At 25.6% G+C, this 16,453-nt stretch overlaps 3 protein-coding genes across 5 annotated transcripts in view; 1 reads left to right on the top strand and 2 right to left on the bottom strand.

Moving 5' to 3' along the window:
• Positions 1-7,515, bottom strand: part of LOC127277246 (CD2 antigen cytoplasmic tail-binding protein 2 homolog) — a 29,248-nt gene extending 21,733 nt beyond the window's left edge. Inside the window, exons 1-2 of the mRNA XM_051298205.1 lie at positions 7,493-7,515; positions 1,055-1,165 (exon numbers count right to left, since the gene is read on the bottom strand). The gene's annotated coding sequence lies outside the window, so the exon portion shown is untranslated. The remainder of the gene's footprint in view (positions 1-1,054; positions 1,166-7,492) is intronic.
• LOC127277243 (odorant receptor 13a-like) lies at positions 179-7,468 on the top strand. Its single transcript, XM_051298185.1, has 9 exons — positions 179-624; positions 888-1,007; positions 1,087-1,201; positions 1,290-1,551; positions 1,834-1,953; positions 3,849-3,939; positions 4,054-4,190; positions 4,288-4,426; positions 4,506-7,468. The coding sequence occupies exons 1-9, from the start codon at positions 481-483 to the stop codon at positions 4,557-4,559; spliced, it is 1,182 nt and encodes a 393-aa protein (XP_051154142.1). The 5' UTR covers positions 179-480; the 3' UTR covers positions 4,560-7,468.
• Positions 7,516-9,901: 2,386 nt separating the features above from the next.
• LOC127277234 (cleavage and polyadenylation specificity factor subunit 6-like) lies at positions 9,902-16,361 on the bottom strand. Of its 3 annotated transcripts, none has more exons than XM_051298161.1 (12): positions 16,267-16,361; positions 16,025-16,167; positions 15,205-15,417; positions 14,898-15,125; positions 14,347-14,814; positions 13,674-13,803; positions 13,177-13,290; positions 12,518-12,780; positions 11,447-11,744; positions 10,870-11,128; positions 10,494-10,574; positions 9,902-10,293 (listed from the first exon to the last, which is right to left on the bottom strand). In XM_051298161.1, the coding sequence occupies exons 2-12, from the start codon at positions 16,079-16,081 to the stop codon at positions 10,125-10,127; spliced, it is 2,280 nt and encodes a 759-aa protein (XP_051154118.1). In that variant the 5' UTR covers positions 16,082-16,167; positions 16,267-16,361; the 3' UTR covers positions 9,902-10,124. The 3 variants fall into 3 exon arrangements, with proteins under 3 accessions (XP_051154118.1, XP_051154119.1, XP_051154120.1); XM_051298162.1 differs by having other exon boundaries at positions 9,902-10,278; XM_051298163.1 differs by having other exon boundaries at positions 13,195-13,290.
• Positions 16,362-16,453: the final 92 nt, after the last annotated feature.

Below are 16,453 nucleotides of genomic sequence, written 5' to 3'. Positions count from 1 at the left end.
AACTTCGGCTTTGGAAATAGAAAAAATTACTAAAAATTGTCATTAATTCCGAACAGTTTAGGATTTATTTTGAAAGTAGTAAAAATAATTTTTGTTTTCCATTACTTTTTTTTAAATTAAGATTTTAATGTTTATTCCTCTAACAATAAAACATAGTATAAAATATCCTTACGATGTTTTACTGACGAAGGTAAAGTTTGAAGTGACTAAATCAATATTAGTTCTAAGGGTATTCTATCGTTCTTTGAATATTCTTCGCGAGGAAATATAAATGACAATTCACATGAATTTAAAATTATTACAAACTGTAAAAGTTGTGTGTTTCTATATTACTTTTGAACTATGGTACAAGAATATTTAATTTTCTTGATAACACCATAAATAATAAATCTTTCATTCGTAGTAACACAACTTCTATATATTTATTTCATTCTAAAGAATTGGATACTTTTGATTCAGTTAAAATTCAACTATCGAGATATGGATTTCTTTGACAATCGTTGCTTTAGATTAAATAAAATTTTAACATCTATTATTGGGCAATGGCCTTATCAAACGAAAAAGCAAACAATTATTATATCATCAATTTATTTATTTATGAACACATCTCTCGTTATTGTCACGGTAGTGAAATCAAGTAAATTTCACGATTCAAGATTTTGCATTTTTTCGAAGGGGGAATTTAAAAAAAAAAAATTTAGATTTCCATACTAAAAAGATATAACAATTTTAAGAAAATTTTTAGTCATTTCATTTTTAGTTTCAGAGCTAAATAACTATTTATTTGTTTCACAAATCAAATTTATTACCAATAAAAAGTAAATCTATATTTAGCTCTGAGATAATATTTTTTCTTTCTCCGAATGTTTTATGAATTAATTTATCAGATAAATGGTCTAATAACATTGGAGTTAAATTTTGATGAAATTCTTAATAACGTGACTATTATTATGACCAACATAGGAATATTGGTAAAAATGATCAATTGCATAATTAACAAAAAAAAGGTGTGTATAGTTGAAATTAAATTTAAAAAAGGATTTTCAATAAATACCTGTTCTTTTTTTCGTTCTTTATTAAAAATAGATGAAATATCTTCTCAATTGTTTCAAATCAAATTGGATGGAGATGTCCGAGACAGAAATTGAGATTCTGCAACAATGCTCTGATAAAGGAAAATTTATAATTATAGCATATTTAAGTAATTTTTCTTTTCAAAAATTACATTCAAATTCATTTCAATTTTGTGGAAAATAAAATTTTATATAATTAAATAAATTAATTTACAGTTCTTGTATATTCAACTTTGTCTATTTTTCTAATGACTTCATACACGCCACAAATTCTTGACATTATTAAACCGTTAAATGAATCGCGTCCAAGAAGAAGGGTTTATAGATCAAATTATTTATTAGATGACAAAGAATACTTTTATACTCTTTTAATGCATGAGCAAATTACTGTTTTTCTAAATATGACAACATTAATTTGTGTGGATACAATGTATGTGAAGTATGTTGAACACATTTGTGGAATATTCGCCATTTTACGGTACAATTTTATTTTTAAAAAAAATGACGCTCCACGAGAAAAGGGACTTTACGTGAAAAAAATTTTTAGGTTACGTTTAATTATAGTTTTACCTTGATAAAAAGTTTCTAATTAGGTAAAATCAAAATTAGTTCTTTTTTTAAATGTAACCTAACAATTTTTATAACGTGGTCCCTTTTCTCGTGCAGCGTCACAATTTAATATGAATTTTTAATTAATTAATTAATTCAATATTAATAGAATCAATTAATTAATTAATAAATTAATAAAATTCACGTCTAGATATCGAATAGAAAGTATTATGAAAAATTCAGATTTTTCCAAAAATCGTACTTCCAAACAAGACGAACAAATTACAAAACAAGTTTCTCATTGCATTGCTTATCATCGAAATGCAATCAAGTAATTATTGGTGACAATTAAATAAAAAGAAAAATAACAATTGAGCTGTTCGGAAGAAGAACTCGCTCTTCGCTCGGAAGGGACAATTTCATAGCAGTTGTAGGCATAAAAATAGGAAAAAAAAAATTTCAAAATTTTTATTTTTAAAAAGTACTACCTTGTATAAAATATTAAAGCGCATCTTTTTTTTCTTTGAAATTTTTTTGTGGAGCGAATATTTTAGTTAATAATAACAAAAAACTGACAAATTTTAATTCTTAAATTTCATTCAATTTTAAAACATAAATTGTCATATCTTCGACAATTATTAATAAAATTACTTTAGAATTGATATCCTAACACATTGAAGTATAGAGAAAAGGATAACATAATAAGAATGTTCGAAATCATCATTTGTTTAATAATTTTTAATTGTTATTTAAGGGCATATTGATAATCATGTTTTCTTACCTTTGCCGACAAAAAGTCTGCGGGGAAGTTCCGAGTTTCAAGAACTTCCAGTGAGACATTTGTTTATCAATGTGTAATAAAGTTTTTTGTAAAGTTACAAAACGATTTATTAAATAGTTTAAAAAATATTGAAGTTTTAAAGAAACGCGTGCAGCCGCATATCACATCGCCACGTAGAGTAGAGTCTTATTACGCTCTCAGGGCGTGAAAACATCATCTTCCCATTACTTTTCAATAATATTATTTGTTATTTTCATAATATTGTTAATTAAATTGTTTAAAATTATGAACAATTAATAAAAAATTAATTAACAACATTATTAAAAATAATTAAAAATTTTTTTAAATATGTATATATTGTATCTAAATTTTTGTTAAATATATTATATTATTAAATAATTTTAAATTTTATTACAATTAAATAACAAATTTATTAGTAATAGTTATTAAAGATGAGGGATAAAGAGCGTAAAAACCTTGAGAAGGTGTACGCAGAAAATCAAAATAAAATAAAATAGTAATAGTAATAATTTTACGCTCTTTATCCCTCATCTTTAATAACTATTACTAATAAATTTGTTATTTAATTGTAATAAAATTTAAAATTATTTAATAATATAATATATTTAACAAAAATTTAGATACAATATATACATATTTAAAAAAATTTTTAATTATTTTTAATAATGTTGTTAATTAATTTTTTATTAATTGTTCATAATTTTAAACAATTTAATTAACAATATTATGAAAATAACAAATAATATTATTGAAAAGTAATGGGAAGATGATGTTTTCACGCCCTGAGAGCGTAATAAGACTCTACTCTACGTGGCGATGTGATATGCGGCTGCACGCGTTTCTTTAAAACTTCAATATTTTTTAAACTATTTAATAAATCGTTTTGTAACTTTACAAAAAACTTTATTACACATTGATAAACAAATGTCTCACTGGAAGTTCTTGAAACTCGGAACTTCCCCGCAGACTTTTTGTCGGCAAAGGTAAGAAAACATGATTATCAATATGCCCTTAAATAACAATTAAAAATTATTAAACAAATGATGATTTCGAACATTCTTATTATGTTATCCTTTTCTCTATACTTCAATGTGTTAGGATATCAATTCTAAAGTAATTTTATTAATAATTGTCGAAGATATGACAATTTATGTTTTAAAATTGAATGAAATTTAAGAATTAAAATTTGTCAGTTTTTTGTTATTATTAACTAAAATATTCGCTCCACAAAAAAATTTCAAAGAAAAAAAAGATGCGCTTTAATATTTTATACAAGGTAGTACTTTTTAAAAATAAAAATTTTGAAATTTTTTTTTTCCTATTTTTATGCCTACAACTGCTATGAAATTGTCCCTTCCGAGCGAAGAGCGAGTTCTTCTTCCGAACAGCTCAATTGTATTTATCTTTTTTATATTTTTTTTTAGATATGCTGAATGTGTCGAATCTATTTATGGGCTTGCATTATTTATGCAATTATCAGCAAGTTTGGCATTGATGAGCGCAACCGGATATGTGGTAATTAAACTAATTTTTTATGTGATCAAAAAAAAAAAAAAAAAAAAAAAATGAAAGTAAAAAAAAATCCGAAGTTTGATTACCCTTAATACAATTATGTTTTTCTAAAAATAGGCCGCGGTAAAATTAGGAACATTTAATGAATTTATGCAAATTATTCCCTTTTTTATGGGACAAGTGACACATTTGTTTTACAATTCCCTTCCAGGACAACAATTAATTAATTTCAGTGAAGCAATTGGGGATTCAGTGTAAGTTTAAATTTTTTGTAAATCTAAAAAAAAACATTAACAATTGATGAATAAAGACTCAATGAATATTAAATTATAAAAATCTAACAATATACAGAAGCAGTGCACAATGGTACAGAATGCCTATAAAAGCGCAAAAGCTTCTAATATTATTAATGATTCGAAGTTTTCGTCGACCTTGCACAATTCAAGCATTTGGTGGAATTTTTACACTTTCCGTGGAAACATTTAGTACGGTAAATTATTTTTTTTTTTTTATTATATTATTACGTGCTATCTAAAAATTGCAAATTAAAATTTGTTAAATTTTTTTAGGGCATGAAAACGTCATTCTCATATTTTACGGTTTTATTAACCATGAGTGAATAAACATACGACAAAAGATTTTTCTTTTTTTTTTCTGCAAATGTACAAAATATTAATGAAAATTCATTTATTGAAAATGATTAATTGATTAAATGTATAAATAATATATATACACAAAATTTATACGATTGTCATTAATTTAATAAAACAAATATTAATTAAATTTTTCTACTATATTAATATATCAATAATGTTTCTTTAAATTTGAAAAGAAAAAATTTTGTATTTACAATATAATGAAAATAAATTTAATCAAATATTTATTGAATTTAATAAATCTCTTTATTGGTGGAAAAAAAAATACATTACCGAGATTTATTTTCAAAAAAATAATTATAATAAATCAAAAGTTACTTTGAAAAAGGCAATTTGCAGTAAAATATAATTTTGGCAAACTTTTTCATTTTTGCCCAATATATTTTTTTAATTTAATAAAACTTTAAAAATAAGAAGGGGCATCTTTTTTTCTATCACAGATAATTCAACAATATTTATAATTGTCTACTTATAAATATACATCACAGTTCGCTGCGGATATTATTCAATTATAATTATAACAATGAACGTTTCATTGATTCAATTATAATCACAATACTAGTTTCCGCATTATTTTTCTAATTCTATTAAAAATAGAATCTATTGATGAAAAAAATAAATAAATAAATAATGAATCACAATCCGTTTCTTTAGTGTACAAATTATAAAAATAAATAATTATATAAATGTCGTTTTCAAATATGTACACATTGTAAAATATATACAAATAAGACTTTCGATTGTCTTTTATATTTAGTAACTATAAATTTAAGTTCTTTGTAAAATTTTCTTAATAGTTTTTTTTTTTTTTTTTTTAAATCACAATCACCGTTTTGTTGATTTTTCAGTGCACTTTACAAAAATTTATAATTTTTTTTTTCTATGATCTTAAATCTATTTTTCTTAAATGCTAGTATTTAACAAAAAAACATTTTTTTTTAGAAGACCCGAATGTTAAGACTATAAATTTAAAAAATATGGATTTTTTTTTCTTTAATACTAGTTATTAATTATTCTTCTCAACAAATTGTAAATTTTCAAATCATGAATTTTTCTCTCTCAACAATTTTTGGAAAAAATTTTAAATACTATAAAATTGTAAAATAATAATAAATTGGATATTATATCAAATTACAGTCTTTTAGTTATATAAAAATGTAAGAGCAAAAAAAAAATAATCTCGAAAATAACCCAGATATAACATCAGTTTACGATAAGCTAGCAGTGTAAGCTTGCCGCAAGTTAGATAACATTTTATTGCCATCGGAAAGCTTATGGCAAACTTGCACTTCAAGCTTGTTGCAAGCTGATGTGTTATCTAGGAATCTGTCTCTTATATTTTCATTCCAACAAATTACGTTCGACCTTGCAATCTATAATAATACTTGAAATTATCTCAAAAAATAAAATTAATTTTTTTTAAAGTCACACCTCCATAACAAGATAATTTTTTTTTTTTTTTGCAAAAAATATGAGACCTCATTATTACTTCACAAAAAATAATTGTCAGTCTTTACATTCTTGTGAAATTTACAATTTCATTTTTTTTTTTCAATTACAATTGATGTCGTTATTTACAATTGTTAATATTAATCACCTATTTTTATTATTATACAATTAAATAATACATTTCATTTTTTTTTTAATTGTAATTCAGTCTCATATTTTTTTTTTAGTTAAAATCATTATTTTTTTCTAATTACTGTACAATAACTACAATTGTATGATACCTCATTTAATATTGTATATAAGATTTAAAAAAAACACATACAACAATAAAAACAAGTCAATAAATAAATGAACAAACAAGCAAAAACAAAAAAAAAAGTGAGTGAATCTTATAAAAACAATAAAGAACACTCACATTAAAAATAAAAAAACACAGTCTCAGTGGTGTAAAATTATAAAAAGTCAAAAACGCATATTCAATCCACACGAAATATAGTCAGACGCTCTGGGTGTTTTTTTTTTCTTTTTCATTTTAAGCACAAATTTTTTTTTTTTTTTATATATAATTGACAATATAAAAAATGTGGTATCATTAAACTTGTCAATAAGAAATTCACACTAATAAAAATATTGGTGATCAAGAGTATAGCTGCATAGCATTTTTACACTTACCCTGTAAGTCGCTTTTACGCCCAGGACAAATAACAATTGTCGCTGCAGCATTAGAGCCAAGTAAAAATGAAATTCATTTTTAAATTAACAAAAAAAAAAGTTGCTAAAAATATTGATAAAATTAGCAAATAATAAATGATAAAAATCTCGGCTTAAAGAGTACAAGTAGTCCATCGCAGAATTTCGATCTGTTGAAATTCATTTGTTCTTTATGTACAAACAAATGATGTTCCTTCGCAAATTAGTAAATTAGATCATTAATTTTTTAAATAAAAAAAAAAAAAAAATTTTTCTATTCGTTGCTACTGTCTAATGTGAAGTGCAAATTATTTTCAGTCTTTATCATATTTTCACGTCATATTCCTTTTAATTTTAATTGTTATTAATAATTATAATTTATTAATAATAATAATTATTAATTATTTAATAATGCTACAAAGTCTCATTAAATAAATTTTATCAGAAATATAAAATGTTTTCGTAATTTTTTTTTTAAATATGCAAATCACATTAAAAAATACCAAACGAATGATTATTCTGAAATAAATAATTACATTAATTCATAATCGCGATTTTTTTGTAAAATAGTTTCGCTATTTTGCTTTTTCAAATTAGAAAAAAAAAGATCAACATCTAGTGATATATATATAAAAGCAAAATTTACGAATAACGCTACAATTTGTTTCATAATACAAAGATTTTTTTTTTTTTTTTTTTTTTAAATAAAAATCTATCAATTCAGCCAATTTTCTATTATTTTTAATTTAAAAATCACTTACAATTTTCTGAAGATCCATTCCACAAACTACAATGAGTATTTATTAACTGTGTGTTTATTATTTACATTTGATCGTTAAAGGGCACGTAGTTATTTTGTTTCGAATAGGAAAGCAATAAATAAATAAATAAAGCCCTTCCCACTCAAAGCGAAATAATTTTACCTGTCCTTCTTCGATCCGCACAATTATTTTATTTAATTTAAAAATTTATTATATTTGATTTGATTTTATAAAACTATTTTTTTCTGTATTTAAGAAAATAAGTTTAATTATTTGTCAATTTTGAACACATAATCAGATTTGTTTATAATTTTTTAAAAACCTTGTGAAATCTTGAGAAAAATATAAGTGATTTAATTTCTTTTTCAATTGAAAATTTTCATGTTAATATTATAAAAGATTAATTTACCTCATAATTATGTATAAAGCTAGTGATTTTTTGGTTTTTTTTTCAGTTAAACAAAATTTTTTGTTGAAAGTACAAAAAACAAAAGTTGACAAAATATTCTCGATTTAAATTATTTAATATAAAAAAAAAATAATTTAATTATTTATTTTTGATTATATTAACCTTATATAGTTGTATTTTATTAATATAACTAGCATAATTATATTTGCAACTATAAAAATTATTTTGTTTTTGGTACTTTCAAAATCACATTCAATTATTTAATACCTTCATTAATCACTAGCACCTGATTGTAATTAATCATCGAGCATCATGCATTACTCGATAATCGATTTTAATTAATTAATTAATCAATTAATTAATTGGAAATACGCTTTTTAAATTTGTTTAACGCTTCTCATCGTAGAGATTCTTAAAAATAAATAAATACAGTGACCAAGACATCCGGAAAAAAAAATAAAATTAATAACAGAAAATAAGAAATCGAAAGCGATTCGCTTTATCAATTTTTTTTTTTTGCGCTACCTTTAGTCAAATTGTCAATTTGTTATCAAGAATTTTTTTTTTAAATATTAATCATTTATGAAATAATTAAATTTCACAACAATTTGTCAATGGGACTATCGGTTGTTTAGAAATGACGAAATATGTTTTTCTTAATTCTAAAAACATGCACATAAATAAAATTAAAAATTTTTGATACAGATTTTTTTTTAAAATTTTGACAAAAGCAAAATACGTTTTTTTTCGATAAAATATTGTCCTCTGTAAAGATCAAATTATATTGTTTAAAAAACCACTTTGTAAAATGTTAAAAAGGACATTTTTTTAAGAATGAATTATGAGAAAAACAAATCGTGATAAATTCGTGAGATGATTGATTCTATGAACTATAAAGAAATAAGGAACTTTATATACTCGCGTTATTTGTTTCTTAAATCTATAGAAAGACAGTTTAACTGTAGTTTTCGCAGGTATTGCCAATATTTCAATTTAATTTACGTTTTTTCCATTGAAAATTTAAATGAAAAAAATTATAAGTTTATTATATATAATCTATTAGATAATTAAGAAAAATTATCCAATATCAACAATTTTGTGCAAATTGTCTTAACAATAATTCAGTCATTGCACAATATCTTTTAAAAATTGTCTACTGAATTAAATTGGCAATACCGTTAATAGTTACAGGTGTTTTATTTATAAAAAAAAAGAAAAAAAAAATTCTTTAAACCCGTTGAACACTTTTCTTCAATTTTATTAATGGAAATAATAAATAAAAGTAATTTTCAAAATCGAAAATATTAGTCAATAGAACATTTTTAAAAAGAAAATATTTTAAAACAGAAAATAAATATTTTTTCATTAAAAAAAAAAGTGTTCAACTGACTTAAACACAATTTTTTTCCTGTAAAAAAAATGATTAACAATGATATTTACAGGAAAAGCGTGGAACGAAAAGGGAATTTCGTTCCGTGCCAAATAGTCGAAGAACAATGTTTGCTTTATGGAAAAGCAAAAAAATAACATTACAGGATTTTGTGTGTACAGATGAATAAAACTGAAGACACGTTTGGCATATATATTTTTTTTTCAAGCGATTATATGTATTATATTAAGATACAATCTGCAACGTCGTGAAGATAGATGATTGTTGCATTTTTGAGAGGAGTTTTTCTTCATTCTTCTTAAAATCTTGATACTTGGGGAAAATCTTCGTCACAGGCTCCACACTCTCGATTAAAAACTACTATATATATTTTTTTTTCTCAATTACGGATAAGATTTCTCTACTTTTTTTTGAAAGGCAATTTGCTTTCAATCTAAAAAAAAAATCCCTTAACTACAATACCATTACATAATAAGTATGTAAAATATGTTAACGTAAAATGCACGTATATATATATATAATTGTGTGCCTGTGTGTATGCGTCACTTAACAGGAAAAAAAAACACTGAATCATTGAGAGAAGAAAAAAATTAATTAAGATCATAGTTAATTTTTAGTTCTGTTGTTTTGTTTTTTTGCTTAGACACTGTCCCGTGAAAAGCAATAAAGAATAATTTTAAAAAAATCTATGTGACTGGGAAAAATCTTGTCAAAATTAGAATCTGTATATAACCCCCCCATTTGAAGATCAAAATTGTTTTGCAACAAAGTTGCATTCTACACATATTGATTTCATTAAATTTGTCGATTTTTTTTTGTTTTTTTGTTTTTGTTCAGTGTCGAGACCGATGTGATGAATCTGCTCTCTCGTCACGGCGATCGCGTTCTCGTTCTCTTTCCCGTTCAGGTTCACGTTCACGTTCTCTTTCCGCTGGTCTTCGAGTTGATTCTCTTTCACGTTCTCTTTCACGATCTCGTTCTCTGTATCTATCGTCGTAATACCTAAATAAAGTATATTTATTTTTTTTTTTTATAATGTTAGAAATTCCTTAATTACAAAAAAAATTAACAATGAAGACCATTAAAATAATAGAAATTATTTTTGCTTCTCATTTTTAAAATTAGATGGAATATTTTTTTCGGAATTTTTAACATTTAATTTTAAAAAAATAAACTTTTCATTTGAAAAGAAAAATAATTACCTAGATGTCTTAGAAGATGAGACGGATGGCGTCTCTGTTGGTTCTTCCTTTACTCTCGGCCTTGTAGTTGCATGTGTTGTACTATTGAAAAATTATTTTTTTTTTATGGTTATTGAAAACAATATTCTCGACAAAATTAAATTAAAATTCAAGTATATTGTAAATTTATAAAGTAAATTACAAGTAAAAAATTTTAATTCAAATTTGTAGAAAATAATTTATAATTGAAACTATTTTAAATATTAGTTGATTAAAAATTTTTGAAAGAAAATTTTGAGCGTTTAATTTAATTACAAAAAAATAGATTTTTAAAAAATATTAATAATAATTAGAATTATTTTGTAAACTGTAAATAATTAAATTTTATCAAACTTACGCATCCTCTCTGCTTCTCTCTCTATATTCCCGTTCACGATCACGTTCACGATCACGTTCTCTGCTACGTGATCTCTCTCTGGGATAAGTTTCATTATAATAACGCTCCCTGTCACGATCTCTATCGCGTTCACGATCACGATCTCTTTCACGATCTCGATCTCGTTCACGACTTCGTTCCCGATATTCTCGATCGCGACTTCTTGTTCGTTCACGACGTCTTCTATGACTTCTTTCACGTTCACGGGATCTTGACCGTTCTATTAAAAAAAAGACAAACGATTAAATTATTAGAAAAATTAGAAATAAAAAAAAAATGTATTATTTTTAAAATGTTTTATAAGTCAAGGTTTTGTCATCAAGTTGAAAGTGATTTACATATTTTCGAGGTAAAAAAAATAAATTCAAGGAGATATCAATATTTTTCTCTATGGCAACTCTGAATAATAATAGTAGAATAAAAATTATGTAATCAATGAAATTAAATTCTCTATTGTGGAAATTAATGAGAAAATAAAAATAAATAATTATTCTAATAAATGAATTCTCTAATCTAAATAATTGAAAAATAAAATTACCTCTTCTGGATGATCCGTAGCCCTTTGTTTCCAATCCTCTTAATGTATCTTGAAGAGAACTGATGAGAATTTTACATCGATCATCAGCAGCGACTTTAGATTGTTTTATCAACGATATGGCAGTGACTAATGTTTCAATCGCACTTGCATATTCTCCTGCAGCAGCATCCGAAACAGCCCTGGCTATTGCCGACGATGAAACTGTTCGATTACGTCCCATAATCTCTTCAAATTCTTGTTCGCTGAGAGGTGGAGCAACATCAGCTCGATGATCAGGAGCCGGCGCACCATATGCTGGCTAAAATACAATAATTGTACTTTATTAATAATCATTTTTCTTCTGAATTTTTTTTTATCAATTTTCTTTTTCTTCAAATGTTTATCTAATTATTCGAATTTATGATTATTTAAATTAAAAATATTGAGATCAAAACTTTTAGGGAAAGAACCAATATATTTTTTAAAACGCTTTTATCAAAATAAATTATTTATAAATATAAATTATTAAAAAGAACTTCCTCTATAAGGAAGAAAAATTACTAATTAAAAAAAAAAATCTACAAATTTGAATTATAAATTTTCATTATGTTTGTAATTGTAAATTTCATGTAAAAATCAATATTTTTTCAATTTTACTTTTCAAAATTAAAAATTATACGTGTTATAAAAATAAACGATTTATTTAATAATCACAAAAATTAAATTAATTTTTTTTTTTTTACAAAGAACTTATGAACACCGAACATATCGATACTTTGACAATTTTTTTTTTTTAATTTCAATTTTAAAACAACAAAAATTTATTTCCTTTCTTCTTCAGTTAGCACGTATTTCTCTTCTTGTTTGAATTTTTAAATATTTCTTCATGCAATTTAACTGAAAAATATATTTAATATCTTAATATGATGAAGAAAAAGAAATTCATCGTAAGATAAAAATGAAAAAAAAAACTTTTTTGCTTACTAAATGGATAATAAATTAAAATTAAATTAATTGAAAAGTGGAGAAAATACATACGACCCGTGAAGAAAAAAGAAAATGAGTTCTCATAATTAATTGAAAATATTTTACCTGAGCTGCAGGTGGACCATAATTGTGAGGAGGTCCATGCGGTGGTCCATGAGGTTGAGGATGTGGAGGACCATGAGGTGGACCGTGTGAGGGTCCGTGAGGAGGCCCATGAATTGGTCCAGGTGGACCTTGTTGATGTGGAGGTCCTTGTTGGAAAAATGCAGGATTAACATGAGGAGCTGGTCCACCAGGTGGTCCTTGTGGTGGTCCTTGCGGTGGTAATCCATGACCAGGTGGAATTCCTCCAGGTCCTGGCATCATTCCTGGTAATTAAAAAGACAAATTTTAATTAAAGTATTTAAAAAAAAAATTATAATTAATAATAATATTTAATTTATTAAGTAGGAAGAAGAAAACTATTTTTTTTCAATTTTAAACGGATCACCTAAAATTTACAAAAAGTAATTAAATGAAAATCCACTATTTAATATTGAAAATTAGATTTGTTAATTTCAGGTGACAGTTAGTAAAAATCTGACCCAATTTACATTTTTCTAAACTCAATTAATTCAGATAAAAATTAATTAATTTTGAGTTTAATTAAATTGTGATTAATTTTAGATAGTTATTTTTTAGGTGCAATTTCTTTTTCCTTCAATATAACGCATGCAAATAGTGATTTCTTGAGGGAGGGGAAAAAAATAAATAAAAATCTGTACTATTAGTGTGATGCTCACCACCCATAGAACCTGGTGGAGGTCCTCTTTGTGGTGGACCTTGCATATGTTGATGTTGAGGGAAACCAGGTGGTCCCTGAGCTCCAGGATGCATTCCTGTATAAATCAATTCAATTTTTTACTAAACTTTTATTTTTCCGTCAACAAGATTTTACTCTCAAAATAGAATTTTTCAAACAATTAAATTTACAGAAATGTTAATGAAAAAAATCAATTTGTTTAAATTAAATTAAACCCAAAATTAATCAAAATAATTATTCAAGTTTAAAAATTTTTTTTAAATAAATGTCCTTAGATAGTAAAATCATTGATCATTAATCGATATTCAAGGAAATTTTTGAAAAATTTATATTTGAAATATTTATCAATATTTAATAAATAAAAATAGTTGCGGATAAATTGCCTTAATAAATATTAATAAAATTCCATTGCTTTTTGAAAAATATTTTTAAAAAAACACTTTGATTAAATTAACTAACCTGGTGGACGATTCCATTCAGGTCCTCGAGGTGGAGCTCCTCTCGGGTCACCTGGAGGAGGTCCTGGATGTCCATGTGGTACACGAGGAGGTCCTTGACCTGGAGGTCCTGGTGGGCCTCCATGGAATGGCTATAAATAAATTAAACACACTTTATATGTAATTCAATATATTCGAAAATTCAATAATTTTCAAAAATCGTCGGAAATTTAATTGTTTCTAAAAATATTAAGTTACTATTTAAAAATATAAGTATTTATTAATTTTTATCTAAAATTCATCTCCAAATCAATAATTTTAATAATTTTTCAAAAACTTAATTATTTAAAAAAATGTTTAAACAAAAATTTTCTAAAATTTGTATTAAAAAAATTCAGGATTATGAATTTACAATAAAAATCAATTTATAATCGCTGGCAATTAAATCTTTTCAAAAAATATAAATATAGTATAAATATATAAAATATAATAAATTCAATCATTTTGATAAAAATTCCAAAATTTTGAACGTATTTGTGTGCTAATACTATTGGTTTTTATATTTTTAAATATTAAATATTAATCGTGCTAGTAATAACAAAAGGTTTAAAACATTTTTTTAAATTCCCTGACTTGTGGCAACGCTAATTAAAAAAAAAAAAAAAAAACAATTATTAGTGAAAAAATTGACTTACCATTCCTGGTGGTGGACGTTGACCATGACCGGGCATTCCTTGTTGCGGTGGTACTCCTGGTCCATTAGGTCCACGAGGAGGTCCATTTGGTCTTGGACCATATCTAGGACCCTGCTGATAACCAGGCGGAGGTGGTCCTTGATTAAGATGACCAGGAATAGGATCATTGACATTGATGTTAATTGTGCATGGTCCCATTGATGGACCATGCATTCTTGGTGGACCCTGTGGTCCCTGAGGACCTGGTGGTCCCATTCCTGGCGGTGGCATTCTTTGGCCTTGTCTTGGACCACCTGGAGGTGGTGGACCCATCATTACACCTCTTGATCCATGATTTTGTTGCGGATGTTGCTGATGTTGTGGATGCTGTTGATGCGGTGGCATTTGTGGTGGATGTTGACTATGTGAACGTTGATTTTGATTTTGTTGAGGTGCAGGCGCTGGTCTTGTTTTACACTGCGATTCAAACTGTAAAATAGAAGAAAAAAAAAACATTAGAAAGAATATTTTTAAAATAAAATAAAAATTTATCAATAGAACAAAAAATTTACCTGGATTAATGCTTGTTTAGTGGGATACGTTACAACTGGACTTTGTCCATGTAATTCTTTCTTTGGCAATCGATCCATACATAATCTTACGCTTTGCTCAGAGCCCAAAGAAACAACACAAAAGCCTTTAGATTGTCCATTAGCTCTGTTTTCAAAGAATTTTACTTCAATGAAATCAGTGACACCAACGCCTTGTATTGAATCTGAGATATCTTGATCACTGGTCCACTTTGAAGGAGAAACAATTCATTTAGTTTTTTTTAATAATAATTGTTTGAATTTTTTTTTTTTTTTTTTTGTTACATACCCAGGTCAAATTTCCGACATATAATTGATGACGCCTTCCACCACCACCGGATTGAACATTGTTTCCATGGTGATAAGCGGAATTACCATTAGCTTCCTCGCCCGGTGAGGCGTTATCTCTATCTCTCTCACTGTTCGGTACGCCGCCATTTCCACCTGGAGGAGCTGCTATCACATCGTCGTATAAATCGACACCATCTCCAGCAAACTCATCCTAAATTGTAAAATTACCATTTTCTTTTATCTAAACTTCAAAAATATTTCCTTTCTTTAAACACTTCATTATAATAAAAAAACAAATATAAAATTTTCAAATAACACATGCAAAATAGAATATTTTTAGTGATATAAGCGACAAAATATCTTTAAATGCCAGGGTCGATTATACGGTGTGATCCTTAAAAAAAATTGAAAAACAAGCGAATGGAAAATTAGTCAGTATTTTTTTTTTAATTAAAAGAAAACAATAAAGGAAGCAAGGGCTACTTTCCGAAGGTTTCTCACCAGTAACTCCATTTTTACCCGCGAGGAAGATTCTACAAAAACTTGTGAAAATAGTAGACCAATTTCCAAGAATTCAGTTTTTTTGTGTCTTGCAAAAAAATCTTATTAAAATTATATATGTAGGATAAATGAAATTGTTTATTGGAGATATCGAAATTAAATTGTACAGCTTCAAAATTCAACAAGCACAGTCACCGAACACTCCATTTTTTTTTTGTAATCGTTCACCAAAAAAAAAAAAAATCTAAGCCACTCCCGACATAGTAAACTTAAATATATCAATAATCGCGAATATAAAAAACATTTTCTTGAATTACCTGTGCAAAATCTTGCTCAAGATCGTCGGCATACAAATCAATGTCACCATCAGCCATTTTATGTTATACACCGACGCTCATTGATGACGCTGGAATACTGTTGAAAGTAGTTAAAAACTTGTAAAGAGAGCAGCACTGTTCTTCTGAAAAATTTCCAAAATTCAATACAAATGAGATAAAACCAGTTTCTATTTTCCATAAAATATAATATAAATAACACTTTAATTTAAAATACTTTGTACCATAGATTCTATGTTTATCAAGCAAAGATATGATAGTATATATTTATTAAACCAATCAATAACTCTTGGGAAACCTAACCTAACATGGTCACGTGTACAATCACGTGATATCACGTGACACGTATATAAGAGAATTTAAAATTTAAATATTTAATCTAGTAAATTGTAAATAATACTTTCATAAATT

This window comes from Leptopilina boulardi, unplaced genomic scaffold (genome assembly GCF_019393585.1).
Source record: "Leptopilina boulardi isolate dan_hultmark-lab unplaced genomic scaffold, ZJU_Lbou_2.1 LbouV2_165, whole genome shotgun sequence".
Classification (NCBI taxonomy): Eukaryota; Metazoa; Arthropoda; class Insecta; order Hymenoptera; family Figitidae; genus Leptopilina; species Leptopilina boulardi.
Note: the sequence above shows the minus strand (reverse complement) of the source record. Positions and strands in the feature narration are given on the sequence as shown.

What these genes read in the sequence shown, in the direction of transcription:
- LOC127277234 (XM_051298161.1), bottom strand. Translation starts at nt 16,081, where the DNA reads ATGGCTGATGGTGACATTGATTTGTATGCCGACGATCTTGAGCAAGAT. An exon ending in ATGTCGGAAATTTGACCTGG is followed by an intron (nt 15,126 to 15,204) that starts GTATGTAACAAA and finishes TCTCCTTCAAAG; the next exon opens with TGGACCAGTGATCAAGATAT. An exon ending in ATGGTCCACCTGCAGCTCAG is followed by an intron (nt 11,745 to 12,517) that starts GTAAAATATTTT and finishes ATTGTATTTTAG; the next exon opens with CCAGCATATGGTGCGCCGGC.
- LOC127277243 (XM_051298185.1), top strand. Translation starts at nt 481, where the DNA reads ATGGATTTCTTTGACAATCGTTGCTTTAGATTAAATAAAATTTTAACA. An exon ending in TATCATCGAAATGCAATCAA is followed by an intron (nt 1,954 to 3,848) that starts GTAATTATTGGT and finishes ATTTTTTTTTAG; the next exon opens with ATATGCTGAATGTGTCGAAT. An exon ending in CCGTGGAAACATTTAGTACG is followed by an intron (nt 4,427 to 4,505) that starts GTAAATTATTTT and finishes AAATTTTTTTAG; the next exon opens with GGCATGAAAACGTCATTCTC.